The sequence below is a fragment of the Topomyia yanbarensis genome, chromosome 2 (assembly GCF_030247195.1).
Source record: "Topomyia yanbarensis strain Yona2022 chromosome 2, ASM3024719v1, whole genome shotgun sequence".
Lineage (NCBI taxonomy): Eukaryota > Metazoa > Arthropoda > Insecta > Diptera > Culicidae > Topomyia > Topomyia yanbarensis.
Genome location: NC_080671.1, coordinates 89,318,628 through 89,340,244, shown reverse-complemented (window position 1 = coordinate 89,340,244; position 21,617 = coordinate 89,318,628). Strand labels below are relative to the sequence as shown.

At 40.1% G+C, this 21,617-nt stretch overlaps 1 protein-coding gene across 1 annotated transcript; it reads right to left on the bottom strand.

Annotated features, from left to right (window-relative positions):
- Window positions 1–11,155: 11,155 nt before the first annotated feature.
- Window positions 11,156–13,138, bottom strand: LOC131684000 (PITH domain-containing protein GA19395). Its single transcript, XM_058966452.1, has 3 exons — window positions 12,716–13,138; window positions 12,544–12,648; window positions 11,156–11,427 (listed from the first exon to the last, which is right to left on the bottom strand). The coding sequence occupies exons 1-3, from the start codon at window positions 13,036–13,038 to the stop codon at window positions 11,217–11,219; spliced, it is 639 nt and encodes a 212-aa protein (XP_058822435.1). The 5' UTR covers window positions 13,039–13,138; the 3' UTR covers window positions 11,156–11,216.
- Window positions 13,139–21,617: the final 8,479 nt, after the last annotated feature.

The window sequence follows — 21,617 nt, the reverse complement described above, 5'->3', positions numbered from 1 at the left end:
TATAAGAGAAGTTATGCAGTCAGTGCACTGCTTTAAGCTTGAGCAAATATTGAAAGGACATTGAATTGGTGTTGTACTAGGAATGCTTTAATTATTATATGGTATAGACGGCAGGGAGGTATTGAGACGCGGAAGGTTGATTTCTTTGTTGCCTAGCCATTCGCCGATGAACGAAATTCCAGTTTTTACCATTGGGACTAGTTGATTCGTTTTATTTTTGAGCTCACATTAGAAATATTATTTTATACAATCTGCTACATAATGTCTATTTACATACGGTTCATTTGTATAAATTTGAGAATTGCATTACAGAAAGGACATGTAATTATTATAATATCAGTTATCCTAATGTGCAGTCGCGTAATCTTGTTATTGTGATTTTTTTACTATTACGAACTATTTTGTTTGTTATAACGTTAGCTATTTGTATAATGTTTGTACTATTATCATTTATTTATATCTAGTTATACTGGAATTGCAAAATGTACGAAATTATTATGGAAAGCTGATTAAAAAAAATAAAATAATAATGAAAACTAAACTTCCCTGTTATTTAATGATTTTCTTCGAAATTATGAGAACGATTTCTCTCCGAATAACATAACAAACAAGGGGTACGAAATAGGCGAGCTCTCGTTTTTTGACAGGTCGCTTTTACATTTCGCTATCGGTTTCTCCCGTACGTTTTAACAGTAAAAATACGTTTTCACATAAGGTAATATTGCTTTGTTAGCCCATCGTCGGTCATCCATGGTACCTGGACAATGTTGTTTATGTGTGCCCCAAGGAACAGTTCCTACCGTTACTCACTAAAGAGAAAAGGCCACCAACCAAGAAGTTTTAGAACAAAAAACTGGGTTGCTTCGATTGATTTTTCAAGCTTGGGAGTTTCCCAATCTGCTGCTGGACCGTACCGTAAGTACTGCAATTATTTTACATTCCCATCAATGTCTCTTCTAGTCAGTAGTGCAAATTTTGATTGTATACTATTCCCCCGAAAATCATTCCCCAGAAAGCCATTCCCCAGAATTCCACTCCCCAGAATATCATCCCCCAGAATATACTATTCCCCAGAAAGTCATTTCCCAGAATGTACCATTCCCCAGAATTCCATACCCCAGAATGCACCATCTCCCAGAAAGTCATTCCCCAGAAAAGTTTAACTTTTTTATAGATTTGATCTTTTCAAACGTACTACTCGTTCCCATTTCCATCGAACGACATTCTTCGATTCGGTCACATTTGAAATGATTTGCATTGTGTTGAAACCGGAAGTTAGGATGACATTATTTATTCCGAATTTAAATAAAGAATAACTAACTTTCCCGAAAAATCATTCCACAGAAGCTAAAATACCGAAATGTTATCCCCAGAAAGAACTATTCTCCAGAAAACCATATCCAGAATGAACCAATGCTCATAAGTTCGTTCCACAGATATAACCATTTCCGAGACATTTTTTTTGAAGTGGGAAATTTTTTTGATGGTAATCAAAACATTTTTTCATTATGTTGGCCATATTGCTCCCCTCGAAAAGTGTACTGGTAGCAGCATTAGACAATAACAATATTTTTACTTTTCTTTTAATATTAATATAAACATACATATAGGACAAATCGTAAAATTCAGTACAGGCGTGTTTTTCAGTGCCATTTAACAACAACCATAGAAAGCGGTAGCCCCCTTCCTAGGATCCAAAATAATGTAACAGTGTTATGTAAGTAAGGTTGTGTGGCGAAACAAAAACTTTGTACATTACCTAAGTCAAGGAGCTGATGCATGATGCACGATGTTAAGCTGGTACGGATAAGCCGTCGAAAGCGGCGGCTCCTTGCAAAAATATCGTAGCGCCAATTCGGCTACACCTTTTATACACGGTTCCAACCACTCATTTACAAATTAGTCAACCCTCAGGCCCAGGAGTAATTGGTATATCTCCCGTATACTTGCACATATGTCAGTGGCGCCATAATCGCAAATGCGATAACAGTCCTAACTAATAATATATTCAATTCAAAATGATCGCTAACATTGACGAATAATTGTTGTCGAGTATTATGTCTGTAACTCTGTGCTATAAGTACCATTTGGCGTAAGGTATGAAAATACTTTCGAATGTATTTAGTTCAACCTATTTGAGTAAACCGAGCAATCGGGTGAATCGTACATTTGCGTACGAAACATTCCCAATACAAAAGAAAGATAAATGCTCTAAAAACCCACGAAACCATTTGTCAAAATATGCATTCATTTCGATCTTAATATGGATTCAACCAAAGCTCCAAAGAAGGAATCAACATATATGTTTGAATAAACCGGGCAGACGAAAAGATCACAAGTTTGCGTGCAAGAGTTGCTTGGCGTACAAGTTCAAAGAACTGCTCATGTTTGAAAGAAGGAACCAAGTCCTATGTTCGAGTAAACCGGCTATACGAGAGGATAACAGGTTTGCTTGCGAGAGGCCGCCGCTTTCGAACGGCACATCCTCAGCAGCTTAACACCGCATAAGTTTCTTTAATTAGGTATGCGTAAACCTTTGGCTTAACCACAAATAATAAATAAAAACCATAACTTTTCTGGGGAATGGGGCATTCTGGGAAATGGGGCATTCTGGGGAATGACTTTCTGGGGAATGGGGCATTCTGGATAATGGTTTTCTAGGGATTGGTACATTCTGGGAAATGTCTTTCTGGGGAATGGTACATTCTGGGGAAAGGAATTCTGGGGAATGGCTTTCTGGGAAATGGCTTTCGGGGGAATGGTATACAACCCAAATTTTCATTTTCAAATGCCAACTTTCAGTTCAATAAAACCCAACCATGATTCAAATTCAAAGCCTCCCTCAATCATTCACTTTCAAGTTAGTGGGATTTTCATAACTGAATCGTACGTCTTCATCTGCTCTGTAGAGGCCAGTTTAGGTTAAATGTCGTCATGTTTTGCGTTTTCATGCTTACATAGACAGTAAGAACTATGTCCAGAGTAGTTTTGCTTGAAAAACCTAGCCAATACCCCAGTAAAGAGATATTCACCGGGTCAATGAAATTGAAAATGAATGGAAAATGATTGAGCAGGTCGGCTGTTTGAATGAATAATGGAAACGAACAACTGCAAATTGAACATAGTAGGGCATGATTTGAGAATTTTTCCTCCTTCAAGTTCAAAACAAACTGTTGAAAATTTGCAGCTCTGCTTCTAGTATCCTGCACTGGGTAAGGTAAGAGGGTAAGAGGGAACTTGAAATAAAATCAACTCCTCCGATCCAGACATCCAGGCTTCGCGACTGGGCGTGATTTTCTTCCAGAACAAAGACAAAAAGTCTTTAAGTCTATTTTAGATTTCTCGAGTTCTGAGAGAACGATGTTCAGCCGTGACAGAAATATCGAAAATTCACCCTGATAAAATTCGGATGGCGGTAAATAGTTTGAAGCAGGTAAATTATGCAGAGTATATGTACCAGCTAATCGGGTGGAAATATGTGGGATCGTTTCCAATTAGAGATTGAATAGCGCGGATCTGTTGACCTACGGATTTGGTTGGTTTAAAGACCCCATGCTTCAGCCAGTGCAGATACTGGAGTGCAGTCGCAGATGACGAGAAAAGAACATATGTCAACTTAGACTCCTATCGGGTTGACCTTCGCAGGGTTCTCCCTACCCAACTACCTCCATTTTGACAAGGTGCGGCTACCTGTTCGCATAGGCGGCTCCAGCCGGATGGTAAAGGGGGGGGGGGGGGGGGGGGCACGCCTTCTTGAAAAAATGTGTCTGACGCACGATTTGGAAAATGAAATCTTGGAAACGCATTTCCTGGTAGGCGTGGAGTGTGGCGAAAAATTTGTCAAATGAAACACAGAAATTATTTTATATGTTCCTTAAGGAATCCTCTAAGGTTTGGTTGAATAGGTGGGGGGAACGTGCCCCCTCGCCTTGGAGCCGCCAGTGCGCTGTTCGCCTTTTTGTACCGCTGGTCATGGACTGTACTAGTTGCAAACAACTGGGGCACACATCTTCCTATTGTAGCAATCAGGTTCGTTGTGGGAAATATAGTGGGAAACATGTGGAAGAGATGTTGTAAATTGCCTGTAAACTGTAGAGAAAATCCACTTGATCTTCCGACCTGTTCCACGTACCATCAGCGCGAGGAGAAACTGCAGCGTCCTCTTCAGGGACGCTCTAAGCGGTCTTTTGCAGAACTGCTAATGATAGCTACGTCACCGGTCTCTATGAATATCTATACTAACTTGTCTAGTGACGAATGCGACTCTGATGACCCAAGGGAACAATAGAAATAGGATAAACATTTCCTCTGCTAACCTTCATGTAAAAGCCAGACAGTGTCTCTTCAAGGTCCTCCAAAAAACTGCTCGAAGAAGCAATGGTGAAAAACCGAAGCAAGCAGCTCCTGATCTTAGAAACCTGAGCTCAGAAAAGGATTTTCGAGCACTTCCTGGGACATCAAAAACCCCAAGTATTCCCATATCTCAGCCAGAGAAAGAAACCAGCACTGGCTTAATAAATTTCTCTGACATTGTGGACCGTATCTTGTTAAACTGTTGTTAATTTGATGCGGTTGACTGCAAAATGGATCCTCCTATCAGCGATTGTATCCTACGATGGATAATTCATCGAAAGAGGTCACGGATATGATCACTGTTTTACAGGTGAATTGCAGAAGCAATATCCCGAAAATTGATTCTTTTAAAATTTTGATTAATCATTTGAAGTACACTTCAGAAAAAAACTCAACCTCCACGATATCAATATTATCTACAGGACTCTTACGGAGGAGTACTTTTTGAGATCGAAAAGTGCTATTCTTTCAATCGATTCGACATGCCCTCGACACCAGGCATTGAAATTGCTTGCCAAACTAGAACCTTTCCATTGCTTCTGCCTACATTCCCCCTATAGCCTCAGTTGGCCACCGACAGCTTTGCGATATTTCGAAATTCCTTCCCGCACCGAGGCTAGTTTAAGGTGATTTTAGCTCCCACCAGTGGCGTAGTAGCGCGGAGTTTGAGGACAAGCCCCCCACCACCGAAATATTTAATTGAAATTCTACAAAAATGTGCCTAATATTTTAAATAAAATTCTCTAAGTTTCTTTTGCAAAAGTTATCTTCTGAGAATATTTCCTTGTAGTGAAAATTGGCAAGACTTAGAAACCAACCGGTTGGTTGGTTGTGGAGTCTAGGTCTACCGCCTAGAACTAATTAGTTCACGAAACGAACATCGGTACCGAACTTAGTACCGAAAGAAATTCCACCACCGGCTTTTTTCAGTCGGAGTTTCATCGCTTGGGAGCTAAATGACTCCAAAAAAGGAGATCAGTTTCGGGAGAAATTCCGCTGCCGGGGGACTCTCAGTCGGATTAAGGTGAGTTTACCGCCGGGGACTATTCGAGTAGATCGCGACAAAGCTGGGAACTAAATGGCTCACGAAAATCGGAGCGCTATAGCTCATGGTATCAGGAGCTAAATGGATCACTGAAATGAAAGCTAATTAGCTCAGGAAAATGTGAGCTCGACGGCTCACAGAAACCAGAACTAAATGCCTTGCGGTAACTTACCGTTGGGTAATATCCGAGTTGGGGACAATATGGTTCATGCTCGGGTTCAAGTATCTAGAGGATCTATATAGCGTAATAGATGGAGAGAATGACTGAAAGCAAAAGAAGTGACGGGAATTAAAGGAAAGGAGGGTCGAGCCATTTCATGGATCAAGCGAGGCTCCGAGTTAACTTCAGAAAACTCGTAAGCAAAAGGCTTCGTGATCGCCAAAATCAACGGTGTCTTCGTGTGCAGCTGTTACGCACCTACCAGGTGGATAGTGCAGCAGTTCAGCCTAATTTTGGAACCGTTAACCGAGCAGTTGATCGGCCGAAAGCCGGTAGTCATTACTGGTGACTTGAATGCCTGGGCTGTAAAGTGGGCAGGTGGAGTAACCAACACAAGAAGATGTATCCTGCGGAAGCTCCAGTGAAAATAGACATTCGACCGTGCAATGAAGGTTCCGTGAGCACATTTTGAAGAGACGAGAGGGAGTCTATCATCGACGCAACATTCTGGAGTCCTTCTCTGTCGGTGAACATGGACTGGAGAGTGTGAGGCACTTCGACCGGACACCGAAACCGAGAACGCTTATGCGGCTGATCTAACAAGAAGGATTGTGACGGATTGGACTCAACGATGCCGGGGAAACTAGAACCACGCAGTAGACAGCCCCCGGTCCGGATTGGATTCCAAACGTGACGCTGAAAGCTGTGATCCCGGTATATCCGGACATGTTCAGGATGGTGAACAGAAATGATTTGACGATGACAACTTCTCCGAAATGTGGAAGGTACAAAAGCTGGTGATGCTGCTAAAGCCCGAGAAATCACCGGGCGATTCCGCCTATATGGATGCACTCAACTTGGAAAACTTAACGACGACCGGTTGTGCTTAAACATCCATGTCGACTACGCCTGCAAAAGGTCGGTGAAGGCAACGAACGGGATAGCGAGGATCATGCCAAACGTCGGCGGTCCGAGAAGCAGCCCGATACGTCTGCTAGCTAGTGTTTCGACATCGATACTGTGATATGGGGTTCAGGGCGGGGCGAGGCTTTGAAAACCACGCGGAACTGCGAAAAACTGTACAGGACGTACCGGCTGATGGTCGTACGAATCGCGAGCGTAGGAAGCAGTATACGTTATCGCCGGAACGATCCCCGCTCTTCGTCGGCGTAAGCAAGATTCATTGTCGGGGACTAGACTGAGCAGATCGCAACGAGACACCGGGTCGTCATGATACCAGCGAATCGAACGCCTTGCTCCACCGGAATCAACGGACAGACCTCGGATCCTGGCTGGTTGGTTCGGTTTCGGTAGAACTTCTCTCGCCGAGGAATTCTCCATCGAAGTAAGCTAGGTCCATTGTCGTGATGTACTAATTTATACCCATTTTTGGGTACACATCATAAGCAATCTGAGATAAGGCATTTAAGTTACAAACGATTTTGTCTTGCGCGCTAAAGCAAAGTTTTGATTTCGACGATGAAATAAAAAGAAGAAGCAGAAACGACGGCAGCCATTTTAACTGCACCTTGTGACTCTATTCAGCATGTCCTTCGTGACGATAATACGATTTATTCCATGCGCTTTACAACAACTTCAATCATTTTGAACACAGGTCAAATTACACGGATTCCTGTCCCTTCAGCGTGTCCGAGCGACTTGTCGATCTGCTTGGCATCGCTGCGGTTAGATTGTGTAATAACCCAGACTTAAGACGTCAGATACGACCAAGAGTGACTCACTGAATGAATGATTTATTAGCAATCCATTTCTTAGCCTACTTGACCATATCTGTAGACACTACATCTCTTCTTCATTTTATTAGTAATTCAATCTTTTATTATTCAATTATAATTACATTCATATACTGAATAAACGTTCAATTAAATACTCTTCTTAGTTTGGCTTTTGGTTTCACCAATCCTGCTTCAGTTCTATCTTTATCTTGTTCTCTTGCTTCTCACACGGATTTGGTGGAAAAGGTGTTTTTTTTTATTTACATGCCTGCCCTGCTCAACTCCTGCTGCCATTTTTTTCACATTCGATTTCGTCCCGTTCTTTTCAGCATCGTATGGGATACATATGGATTGAAATTTGTTGCCAATTTGTGTCGGTGGTGCTATTTTAAATAACTACATGATCGCCCATCCTATTTGAATATTTAGCCTTTCCTTTGGATCTTCCAACGCTTTTCTTTTCTTTTGTTCGTCAGGTATTCGGATAAGTTATCTTTGAAGATAATCAAATTTTTTGAGAATATCCTATTCTAAGTATGTGCGAAGAAGAGGGTCATCCCATATCTTTAAACTCGAACGATATTTTAACTATAAAATTCGATCAATTTGTTGTTCAATTGTATTGATGAACTTTATCTTGATTCCACCTACGTCAATCACAAATGATTGTTTTCCTTCTATGTGAAACAAATAATGGATTTCGATCTTCTCTGTAATATCATGAACTTTTCGAATATTTTCCTGTTTCCTAGTTGCGTGTCGGTTTTGATTGAGACAAATGTATGGCTCAACTCCAAGTATGTCTTTTTCCGAGTTGTTTTGAGGATCTTTTCCGATTAGTCTTACAATATGTTACGAAGTGTTCGAGTTTCCACATAACCGGCACGACTCAGAACGTGAGTAATTCCCCAAATGGTTTCCCGAACAGCTGTTACACTTAACCTTCTCTCACAAACATCTTTCGAATCAGATGTAGGCTTGTTTCGTAGTTCTTAAATCCGAGCTTTAACGAACTGAAGTGTGCGACCAATTTTCATCATCTCATCCATATGTCTATCGCATTAGAGATATTTGGTACGTGAACCCAGTTAATCTCCAAATCTATAATATGATTATGATATAAATTTAATTAGTTTTCTTCATTAGGTTTTTTTTCTTCTAAGTTTTAGTCAGAAGTGGACTGTGGTTGTCAAACGACTTATATATTTAGTGCGTACCTAACATCTCGCCTTGGTCCAGCACTTTGTATCCCGTTTTTTAAAGTTTTGTTTAGTGCGGTTCTATAGCGATAAGTGGGTTCGGTCCAGGTTATGTTGGTTACGAATCATTTGCTGAACAGCGTCCTTCTGCTTCTACCCAGAATACATATCATAGTAACCATCGCATAATTATTATGTTTTATGTTTCTTAGCAAAGGTTGTCAAGGGTGTGTTTTATTAAAACTTCTTTTCATTGACGTGAAGAAAATCTAATAAAAAACAGATCGTTCCGATTACGGATCGACCTGGGACCCATATGGTAGGATCAATCAAACGAACGGATCGTTCTGATTACGAAGACGTGCGTCCCATCTTAAACACACCAATCAAACGAGCGGATCGTTCTGATTCTAGATGGACCTGAGTCCCATCATAAACAAGCCAATCAAACAAACGGGTCGTTCTGATTACGGATGGACCTGGTCCGATCTTGAACAAACTAATCAAACGAACGGATCGTTCTGATTCCAGATGGACCTGAGTCCCATCATAAACAAGCCAATCAAACGAACGGATCGTTCTGATTACGGTTTATACTAAAATTTCAAATATTTTAAATACTTACTAGGGACATTCTGTCAAAGTATTTTTCTTCCCAATTAGTAATGGAAAAACTGGACCGCGAGGAAATTCTTGAGTACTCAGCGCATTCTTCAAGCTCCCGCTCGTCGCCAATGTAATAACCCAGACTTAAGACGTCAGATACGACCAAGAGTGACTCACTGAATGAATGATTTATTAGCAATCCATTTCTTAGCCTACTTGACCATATCTGTAGACACTACAGATTGCATATGGAAGGTAGTCTGATCCTCACGGCAGCGACCATCTGCCAATCGTAATTACTATTCTAACAGTTTAGGGCTATCGAAAACAATCAATGTTTCGTATCACCTCACACGAAATATTGATTGAATGATCTACGCGTCCGCGATATCTGACAAAATCGAGCCCACACAAGAATTTCCTCCGGAGGAAAAGTACGGGTTCCTGGCTGGCTTGATTGTGGATACTGTTATTCAAGCTCAGACTGAACGCGTACCAGACGCAAACTTTTGCAGGCTTCCTTCCAACCCGTGGTGGGACCAAGAGTTCTCAGGCGTGTACGCGGAGAAGGCCGTATAAGACTTTCCGGGACGACGGGCTACCCGCTAGCTATCGACAGTACGCGAATGAAAACTTAGACGAATGCCAAGAGACATAATTATTGGTGCCGGTTCGTTGACGGGCTAACGAGAGAAACATCGATGAGCACTCTTTGGGGCACAGCCCTGCACTTGCGAAACCAAAACAGTTCTAACGAGAGTAAGGAATATTCAAACCGTTGGATATTCAATTTCACCAAGGTTTGTTCGAATTTTGCCCCCTGGCGTCCCCTCACGATAACACGAACGAAACACCGTATTATATTGTGCGGTTCTTACTTGCTCTCTTATCATGTAACAATAATGCCACAGGGCCAGACAGAATCAAATTTAATTTGTTAAAGAACTTGCCAAACAACGACGCTTGCTGAATTTATTTAATAAATTTCTTGAGGGTAACATTGTCCCTCATTACTGGTGGCATCGCCATTCAAAAACAAGGAAAACCAGCCTCCGACCACAACTCGTATCGACCGATTGAAATGCCTTTATCCGTAAATGGTCGAAGCAAATAGCTTACTGTCAGATACGCAATTAGGCTTCCGTAAAGGCAAAGGGACGAACGATTGTGTTGCGTTACTCTCAAAGCAAATTCATCCAACAAAGAGCAGATATCATCAGTTTTCTACGATATTAAGGGGGCTTTTGGTTCCGTTTCTACCGACATTCTTTCAGAGAAGCTGCACCAGCATCGTCTTGTTTGTCTGAAAAACGCATGCACTTTTCGCATGGTGATTTATCGACGTCGCGAATTAGCTACATGGCCCTTCCCCAGGGTTCATGCCTAAGTTCCCTACTCTATAACTTTTACGGGAATGACACGAATGTCTTGTCAATTCCTTAACGCTAAGGCAGCTTGCATATGACGGTGTGGTCTCTATTACAGGTCCCAAAGCTGTCGATCTGCAAGGACCATTGCAAGATACTTTCGACAATTTGTCTACTTGGGCCCTCGAGCTGGGTGTTGAGTTCTCCACGGAGGAAACTGAGATAATTGTATTTTCAAGGAAGCGTAAACCAGCGCAGCTTCAATTAATGGGTCAAAATATTGCTCAGGTTTCAACTTTCAAATATCTCGGTGTCTGGTTCGACTCTACAGGAACCTGGGGATGTCACATTAGGTATCTGAAACAGAACAACTTTCTCCATACAATAACCGGAGCATGGTGAGGTGCCCACCCAGAAGACCTGATCAGGTTATACCAAACAATGCTATTGTCGGTGATGGAGTACGAGAGTTTCTGTTTCAGCACATGTCATATTTTCTGTGGAAAACATGGAGGCTCTGCTTGTGCACACAGAAGAGTATAATAATAGTATAGCATAGTAATAACAACGAAAGAAATATTTAAATTTCTATTGATCGTGATAAGCGATGGCATAAAAATTTATGACATAAGAAAGTAGAAGTAGCCCAACAACAGAATTTCTTTCATTTCAAAGACACAAGAGCAAACTTAAAGATCGAAAAATAAATAGACTTATCAAAAATTACAAATCATTTCAACATTACAACGCTTACTGAATCTGATGGCCAACTGAATCGAACACATTATTTTTGTGATCCGCCACGTTTGGTGCTGACTCGTAGGTGCATATTGTTACGCCGTGGTGATGAGCTTCACTGAATTCTCCCTTCAGTCCAATGTAGTATACCGTGGTATTGCTATCTCCGTAGTTCGTAGGGAAATGAATCGATAGGTGGTGCACAGAAGAGAAGGTGACAACTCTAAATAGGGAAGAAATGGGTTGGTAATTTTTGACAAGTAATATGTAACTGAAACGATTATATTTTTCGAAAACAACTTTCAAAAATGATTTTATTTACTACTGATCTTAAGCCTTCTACTGTTAGGAAGACGTATTTTTTCATATATAGTACATAGGTGTTTAGTCAGACCGGACTAAGTAACATTGTATTGATTTTGAAAAATAAAAAAACATTTTAAAGTTTGTATCGCAGAATCCTTTACGTTAGCAGTCGAAATGAATTTTTGCCATAATTCTTGCTTATTGTAGCATGCAGCTTAAGGAAAATTTTAGCTAGTGCTGTCATTATCTATTTTTTTGAGATTTAACGAGTAGTCAGATCTGACTAAACACCCACCTCATTCAACTAAATTATATGCCCCATTTGATGCACTAATTTTCTTAAACTGCAGAACGGAGGTTTCACTCCAAAAAAAGAAATGAATTTGATAAATCTTTTGTCATGAAGCTTGCTAAAAGCAAGGCGTTGGTTGTACACTCAGGTTTTTTTTTACGCGGGGGATACGAGCCGCGTAAATGAAAACCGCGTAAATTTCAAAATCCGCGTAAATGAAAACCGCGTAAATTTCAAAATCCGCGTAAATGAAAACCGCGTAAATTTCAAAATCCGCGTGAATGAAAACCGCGTAAATTTCAAAATCCGCGTAAATGAAAACCGCGTAAATGAAGACCACTTAAATTTAAGAATCCGCGATAAAGGGAACCTCATTGATGGATACCGCGTAAATTTCAAAATCCGCGTAAATGAAAACCGCGTAAATTTCAAAAACCGCGTAAATGAAAACCGCGTAAATTTCAAAATCCGCGTAAATGAAAACCGCGTAAATTTCAAAATCCGCGTAAAAAAACCGCGTAAAATACCGCGCAAAAAAAAACCGCGTAAAAAAAAACTTGAGTGTACATTACATCCCAGACATTGATTCTACATCATGTCCCAAAACCTATCTTGTCAAAATACTGATTCTAGCGAGCGATACGAATGACTGTCGGAAACACGTTTCTGGACTTCTCACCTAGGGGATACCTGTCAGAGCCTATTGTAGATAAATCGTGTCAGCAAATCAAACCAACTTACTTAGTGGCGTATTCGATAGTTCCACTGGAGTCTCTTTCCAGCTCGTATTCCTGATCGGAAAGTGCTCCAGCATCATCAAACGTCATCTTTGGTCGATTTTTAAACCTGCAGGAAATAGTAAAAGTTCAGTTTCACGGAGCTAACGTCAGCCAAGCAAGTAGACCAAGCTTACAATCTCATCTTTTTGGGATGACTATCGTCATTCGCTCCCACCACGATGATGCCTTTGAGCTTAACATTCCCCGTAAAAGGTATATTGAATAGCAGCTCTTCATCGGCATCGCTGGTGACGAACTTATCAAAGTTCAGACGTTGACTGTATGGTTTGAACACCGTTTTACCGGAGTCTTCCGTTTCCTCATTCAAGCACTCCACGTTAATCATGTCGATCTTCTCGTACAAACTGTACTGGATTCCCATTTCTAGCTCGTCGTCGATTCCGAGAGCCTCGTGGGCGCAGCCACCTCCATGGCCGTGCGAGTGGTTGTGGGACATTTTGTAATTTTGCTGATTTAATTTTCTATAACACAAAGAAGCTATAGTATTCTGAACAAAAACAAAACAACAACCGGACCGGCGGACGAATGACACTTGGATTTTGGGTGAGCTTTTTTGCTTCGACTGTTTTTGATTTTGACTCTGCTTGATGGAACGATCACAAGGCGTCGCTCGCGTCGTTTTCGAAGCTTTTTTGTGCACGGAGAATATTGCACAAAGCAGAATTAGGTCTTTAAATTAATACATTGTTTACCTTTAAAGAACTAATTTATTAATGAAAAAATATAAAAATTATTTGATTACATATGAAGTTCATATCTATGCGACTAATAATAAAAACATTTAAATATATTACAATGTAAAAATCGAACGATGGTTTTGAAATGAAGCGATAGCTTCTGTCAAACTCCGTCATGTTTCACGGCTCAAGTTACTTTCTTTGAGCATGTCTTAGAATTGAGCGATTGGTAGTATGCGTAGGAAAAATTGTGTACAGCTTTGCCGCCGATTTATCCTATAAAGCATTCATTAAACTCTAAAAGAAGTAAATCAGTCAATTTATTAAATTATTAGGATTCAAATCATGCAAAGTAGTTGGTGTAAAAACAATTGGCCGGGCGAGATGGTGCTTTTGAAAATAGTGGCTGTGGTTTTTTCACTACGCAGTTGTGTTGCGTTTCGCAGGACAGTATGGTGGTGTGACGAAAAATCACCGCCACTTTTTCGAAAGCACCCCGAATAGAAATGTACAGTAACAAAATCATGATTTTCACTGTGACAGTACAGTAATTTTACAATAATTTTCAGTAAATTCTAGTGTTATACTGCAATACAAAAACAATAAGCTTTAACGTTTTTATAGTAAATTTTAATGTAAAATCGTCTTTTACAGCAGAAAAGGGGGTGATTATGTATCTTAACATTAAAAAAAATCGATTTTTCTCCTTCATTTCTCGGAAACAGTCAAATTTAATGTTAATTTACTGTATCAGTTTTTTTTTCCTGAACAGCAAAATTGATTGTTACATGAAATTTTATTTTAAATCTACTGCGCGAACTTTGCGTCGTACAATGTTGAAACAGTAATAACTATAATATTTATTCTTTTATGATTGTTTGTAGAGTAAATGCTATTGTAAAATTCTATTCGGGACCATTCCACCAGGTCAATTGTTTTTCCACCAACTATTTTGCATGATTTGAATCCTGATAATCTAATAAATCGACTGATTTTCTTCTTTTAGACATAGTTGAAGGCATTTTTTCCAACGCATACTATCAAGCCACAGAGAACAGACATCCATGATCGAACAAAAATATATAAAAAACGTGTGTAAACATTTGAATTAATATGCGATAAACACTAACGCCGCCACACCAACCTATCCCAACTATCCGTCAAATCTATTCCTGAACCGGTTCGAAATCCTGAAATCTTGCTTAAAGAAAACAACCAATTCCGACTGTATCGGTTGATGAATTTGAGCTGGAATTCATGCTGAAAGTCCGAACCGGTTTCGGACTAGTTTGACTGGGTAGAGGAATAACCGCTGTCAATTCTGTCGAACTCAGCCACATAAAAACATGACGACAGTAGCGCACCTGGTTTGGATATCCTAACTACCTTCGAAACCGTTAGAGATTTTACACAAGTTGAATGCTGAAGATGGACGTCTGTTCTCTGTGGTTCTAGGGTTAAGCGCGTCTCGAATTCGTCCTGAAAACATCTGGTCATTTTATCTAAAACGAACAGGAACTTTCTCGCAAGGAATAACAAGTTGTACAATTTCGTAAATTTTTTTATTAAACATATCATAGTAAAACCTGACTTCAGACACATACAACGATTTCTGGTATGAAAAAGTCAACCTACAACGACTTAATTTGGTCAAAAGCCCAAACAAACAATACTGAACCTACAGTCCTAGATTTTTTTCCACCTATCGCTAGTGCAGCACTTAGATCAAGAGGAGTGCGTAAATAAAAAAAAATGGAAGTGTTTCAACTGATAATTCATGAATAAACATATATATTAGCAATAGTTTTTCATTGGTGTTTTAATTGGGAAGCCGAAAAAGTTGGCCATGCTGGAGCACTTTTCCGTTTTTCTTAATCGAGCCTGCTACAACACAATCTGATCATGTATGCTTTAGTTAGTGACAGTTTTGCCAAATTAGCAAATCATGCATATTGCGGTCTAATCTAGGTACATTTATATGTAAGAAATCCATCATTCTTTCAATAAATATTTTTGAGTTTCTTGTTATTACGGCTAATGAGATTATTTTATATTCGTAACTTAATACTTATTAACTAGTCAGTAGATTTTCGCTTTGATCAACTTTAGGCAACTGCAACTTTTATTTACGCATTATACGAAAATGATACCAAATGCATTATATAAAATTTAGCTTTGCTTCCAAATCAACTTTATAATAATGTCTTCAGTTGTCAAAATAATATATCAATTGGACTTTCTCGTTGATTCAGAACATATATCCAAATCGCCTAACGTTGCTTGTTTTATTTATTTTTTCTTGCAAAATCCCGGGAAGACTATTTGGATGTAAATCGATATGGGTTTATGTTTATTCGATTCAACAACATGGGAAGAAATTAGTTGACATTAGGTGAGACTTGGCGAAAAACAAATCAAAGAATGGTTTGGTTTTTTCGGAAGCAATACGAGAGATTCGACTCAATCTATCTTTTCCGTTAAATAATATACTTTTGAGTTGAGGTATACTTCAAATTAAGTATATTTAACATAAATTTAAGTATACTTAACTTCAAGCTAACTTTACCTTACTCAACGAAAGCCCCAAATTGAATCAAGACCTCAATTTTACATATTTTTTCGTAGCTGTGTATACAAACTCATCTAGTGATTGCTTGATAGATCCAGCCATAATGGCGGCTAACGTTGTTTCGTTTATAATATGTTAATAGCCCTTATTTTTACAATTAGGCCTTACATGAGACTAGAGTTACCACCTCTAGTAAGGTTTTCACCCGGAGATTTTTACTGACATGGAATAGGCTCCAAAAGAAATATGAGTAAACGCCGAAACGAGACAAAGGTTTGAATCAAAGCGATCGCTCGAGATTCTAGAGGATTTTAAATTATTTTTATTACCTACTGAGTTAACCAGAAACAAGTTTATTTCTTTGGATCCAACTCTTCAGGTTATCAATTTAGCAACGTTTTGAAAATAACCAACTTAAGTCATATTGACCCTTGAGTAGTATGTTTTGTATGCGCACCACATGTATGTACCGGTCACATTAAGCTATAAATTGTCCGCGCATTTAGATAGATGTTAAATTTAACTGCCACGGCTAAAGAATCCGAAATCATCAGCCACTATCGCTGTGGAGCATAAGCCAAACGAGCATTGTACTCCTCCAGGGCAGTGTGGCAAGCACACTGCGGTGTCTTCTGGAATGCTAGGGAAGTTCCAACAAAGGAGCACAGCTCTCCTCCTAGGAAAACAGACGCTGCAGGAGCAACCAGCAAGACAACCGGAAGAACTCGTTTAGAAATTCAGTACTATAAAAGTAAAAGTTATCCGCCTCTCACCAGACCCGGAGAAATTGATGTAAAACCCGGAGGTCCGGAGCTCGTCTACGAAAACCGGAGTCCCCGGGAGAAACCCGCAGGAGTGGCAACCCTACATCAAACATTTCTGATGATTTTTTATTGTTTATTTCTTCTGGCGTTACTCGGGACAAAATCGGCAAAATTGATCCAACATCACACGAAGGATGTTCGTCGGACGGTTTTTTTTTCTGTTCGCAGGAGGAGAGCAAAACAATCTTGTTGACAAAACCCTCCGCTGAATCGCTAAACAAACATCTCGTGGTTTGCATAATTTGCGATCTGACGCTGGATGTCGACCGCCAGATGGAACGAGTGTGCAATGAAGATTTCAGGTTTCAGTTCATACTAAAACAAAATTTGGAGATAGATGGATAGAGAACACGATAGTGGGCGAAAATGACTGGATTCCCAAGTAACAATTGAAGCTTTATAGCACGCTACAAGTGCAATCTAAGTTTTATGAGTGGCCTTAAAACCTCAATTGTTACTAGGGTTATAGAGTGTAGGTTATCCGCTGATAATTCCAAATTTAAGGTAGGGTTACCAGATGGGCTAAGAGCAAAATAAGGACATCCTGACTCTTGACCTAGGCTAACAAATTTTGCTCATCTGCATTGAAATTTGTATGGATATTTGGAAAGATGACACATATTGGATGAAGGGTCTGTTAAACCCTTAATTTGTTCTACGAAAACGAATGTCGATGTTGATTCTAGATTGCAATAAATCGGAAATGAAAACTGGTTCCGAAACATCTCAGCGTATAGAGAGGAGATCACAGTCTTTCTTCTGATCTCGCACTCATATTGCGAGGTTTCATAGATTGCGTATCCATGATTTAGCCCCGAGCACAAAGGAAGATTACATCAAACGAATCATGTCACAATATTGTACTTTTAAACAATGTATATTCGTAAATCGGTAAAGTTCTTAGTGACTTTAAAAATGGATCCTAGCAGCTTAGAGGCCTTAGAAACAGTGTACTCAAGGTGGTGTTTAAAGTTTAGTACGGGATCTAGGTAAACGAGTGCCGTTTGAGAACGATTTGTGAAATATTGTAATCGAAATTAACTTTCGAACCGAATACTTGGGAGCATTTAACATCATCCTATTGGCATAGAACCAATTGGTGAAAACATCTAACTGGGACTGCAAGAATTCTGCGTCTTTAGCAATCCTGATAAGGTGAAATAGTTTGAAGTCGTTAGCAAACGAAAGTTTCATGTACTTCAGCAAATAGTTTAAGTCGTTTAAATAGAGCAAAAATATGAATGGTCCGAGATGACTACCCTGAGAAATAGAACCCTGTGCAAGAAAATGAGAGCTGTTCAAAATGTTATGGTTTGAATTAGAGGACAAAATCATTTTTTTTTCAGCCAACACTCAACAAGATATGAAACAAGCTTTAGTTTGAAACATTACTTCAATCAATAAACTTTGTCAATGCTTTTGTATCATTAATCTGAACATTCGAAATCAAATGTACTGTAGGGAAGTGATCAACTAAAATGGCGAATAAAATATTTCATTCGCTTGGACGAACTTAATCTGATTGATTTCAAATGTACCATTGACTAAAACTAAGGACATTTGAAGTAAAATTAAGGACACTTTCCCAAGTCATAGAAATTAAGGACATGTCATTTTAAATAAGGACGGTTGGTAACCCTATTTAAGGTGGACATTTTCCGTATCTAAAACAGCCAACCAAATCTCAAAAATATACAAAAATGATACCGGCTCTCGATAATTCGTAACAAAAAATCGATTTCGCCTGAATATTTTGGCATCAAAGGACAACACGGGTGTTTTCTTATCACCTGTAATTAGATTTTTTGCAAAAGTTTGTAATGTTTGTCCCAAAAAAATTTACATAGAACAACCATCCTATTAGGCAATCCATGAGACATTTCTGATCAGCTGATTATTTCTTCTGGCGTAACTCGGGGGGGGGGTGCATCGTCCGACAAAATCGCCGATTCGATCCAACATCAAACGAATCGGGTTAACGAAGTATGGTCGTCGGACGGGTTTTTCTGTTAGCAGGACTTGTTGACAAATCCCTCGCTGAATTGTCAAACAAACGTCGTGGTGGATTGCCTACACGCAGAGTATTGTCTATGCATCGATAGCCTACTTTTTTATCTGCCTCTCTTTTCTTCTGCTGTAAATTTTATGCATTGGACATATTCGGTCTATCCACTCATTGAATGCTTACTAGAAGTTTATGCATGAAAATGCATAAAAATCACAGCAGAAGGAAAAAGACGGGAATAGAAAGTATGCTAACTATGCATATTTTTGTTTCTCAGTGTAATATCATCAAAACAGGGAAATATTTTCGCTATCGTTCGACTGGTACCAATAATGAAATCCATTTGGCGCGTCGAGCGGATAAGTTTCACGTTTGAGAGTCAATAGGCTTTTCTGGCTGTATGTTGTTGGCTCGAATCAAAACTTGTCGAAAAAAACAAAGTTCATTTCATATCGTCAAACTGGCGCCCAGGTGGTGAAACCGTTAGAATTCAACAGGGTGCAGGAGCGTTGCCAGAAAATTTTTATTTCCCAGATTAAATTTTAGGAAACTTCCCAGTTAAGCTCAGCCGGAATGCTGACTGGTTCTAATTCGTATTCCGTCTCCAGTGACATAACCGATTCTACCTGCCGTCGGAAGCAAGCGAACCTGTGATCCACTCGTTTGCCCGGTTTACTCAAACATAGGGGCTATCCCTAGTTTAACCACGCACAAAAGCGATATGGCGTAGCCACATTGGGTGGTGGAAACAAAATAAAATTGGCAACGCTAGCAAAATGTAAACACAAATGAACACTCCGGAACCTATCGTCAATTGACATTTGGACGAGTTTTCAGTTATCAAACGGAGAAAAGATGTACAGGCTGAAACCATGATTTATATCAGGTGGAAAATACACGACCCACAAGAACAGATTGCGATCGGCAAGTGGATCACTTGCTCGGAGCTTATATACCATGGCCAACGGCAATATGCACACCACCACCTGATGTCTTGTGGATGTTGTGGGCATTGCGGTCACAGCGGTAGACATCGAATGTTGAACCAAACACATAGCAAGACAGGATACGGTTGTGAAGCCATGTCTCGGTCAAGTTGATGATCGCAACCCGTGGTAACGAACAAAGATCTTTTCGTTGATGAATTTAAACCACCAACATTCTGCTAGTAAACCACGATGTTGCTGAAGGACGGATCAGGTTCACTGAAGAGCGAAGCCTGGTTTCTGTTTTGAGCGTGTTGGAAGATCCTTTCATCAATCCCACGAACAATATCGGAACGGCTCGCGGTCGCTTGGTCGACTGTGGTGGTGGGTACGAGGCATCCCGAATCAACTGCGACGTGTCCTAGAATAGAATAGTCGTCGGAAGAGAAATGATTGACATCTTCACAAGATGTCGAAATAAAATGCAAATTACAGGAAACGAAAAATGCATCAGCGCTTAATGTTCGGATCACATGTATACTTGTCATTTGTGGCGGGTTGGAAGACACTTTCAGCCATCCTACACATAGGCTCGCGAGGACTGATGATCGCTGGCTGCAATTGCTCGACTGTGGCGGTGGGATCGTCGGCTTTCGTAGTGCCAACTGTCGTGCAACCCTGCGGAGTCCTCTGCAGGGTTGCATTAGCGGAGTACATGCTTCATCCGGAAGCGGAAGAAAATCAGTAAGCGGGCACCAAATGTTCTGGGTACGGCTATCTTCAAATTTCCTGGACAGTATGCCTTGCGGCCATGTATCAGAACTGAAAGCTGTGTCACGGTACTTTGGATGAACTCCAACTTTGAATGATATGAAGTTCAAAGTACTAACGTCTATGTGGACATTTTTTCGAGTCTTCTTGCTAACCTTTGGGATGAAAGAGGGAAATTAAAAACCAGAGCATCGGTGTGAGAGGCGGAACCGTATCAATGTTGCTATTATCAACTAGCTTTCGACCACCAACAAGAATATTGCTCAGATAAGGGCCATCCTCGCGACTACGTTTCTGAGGTGGTCGAGATGTACCGGGATTTAGCCGTCCTGAGGTAGCTTTTGAAATCTTTCCAGCGAGGCCCGAAATTTGGTGATCATTTTTGGATAACTTTGGCCTTTAGTTCAGCACAGACGTAATCCGTTATCCCAGCGATAGCCGTGATAACACACTCAAGCGAAGAAACGGTGTCGCGAAAGCGAGCAAACTTCATCAGCTTAACACATTCATTGCACACCCAAAGTAAATTTTGGTTTTTGGCAATAATTCTCAAGCACTGCTTGTTAAGTTGTTTCTCGCATTGCATATGCACCACATTTTTCAAAAGTCCGTCGTGCATTCTACAAAGTCGTCGCCCGATTTGACGGTTTTCGCGCAGTGATCGCGTGCACTTGCAGGGTGGCCAGATAGAATTAACCCTTAAAGGCGCAAAGCAATTTTTTTCAAATTTTCTGAAAATTGTCTCACAGCTTTAATTCGTTCCTCTGATAATTTTAAGATGGTTTTCGCAATGTTGTTTTAAAACAACATTGAGCATTTAAGGGTTAATATCGGTAGGATCACTAGAAGTTATCGGTAGGCCGGGTTGTTGTCCCAAAAACGTAGTATTGACATATAATTGTAAAATACTGACAACACAGATCTCAGACCAAATCCAACCCAAAAATGAATGTTGAGTAGGATGTGTCCAAAATCAATAAAAATCGGTAGTTTTCGGTAGGAATAACAAAATATCGGTAGTTTTGCCTTGGTCGTCTGTGAATCGGTAGGGAAGACCAAAATCGGTAGGACTACCGATAAATCGGTAGGTCTGGCCACCCTGTGCACTTGCCATAACCCAGTTAAACTCATTCCGAAACCGGTTCGGATTTGTGAATCCCGGTCAAACCATTCGGAATTTGATTCGGAATCCTGAATGGAGTCAGTATGGATTCCAAATCAAATGCAACAACCGATTCTGAGT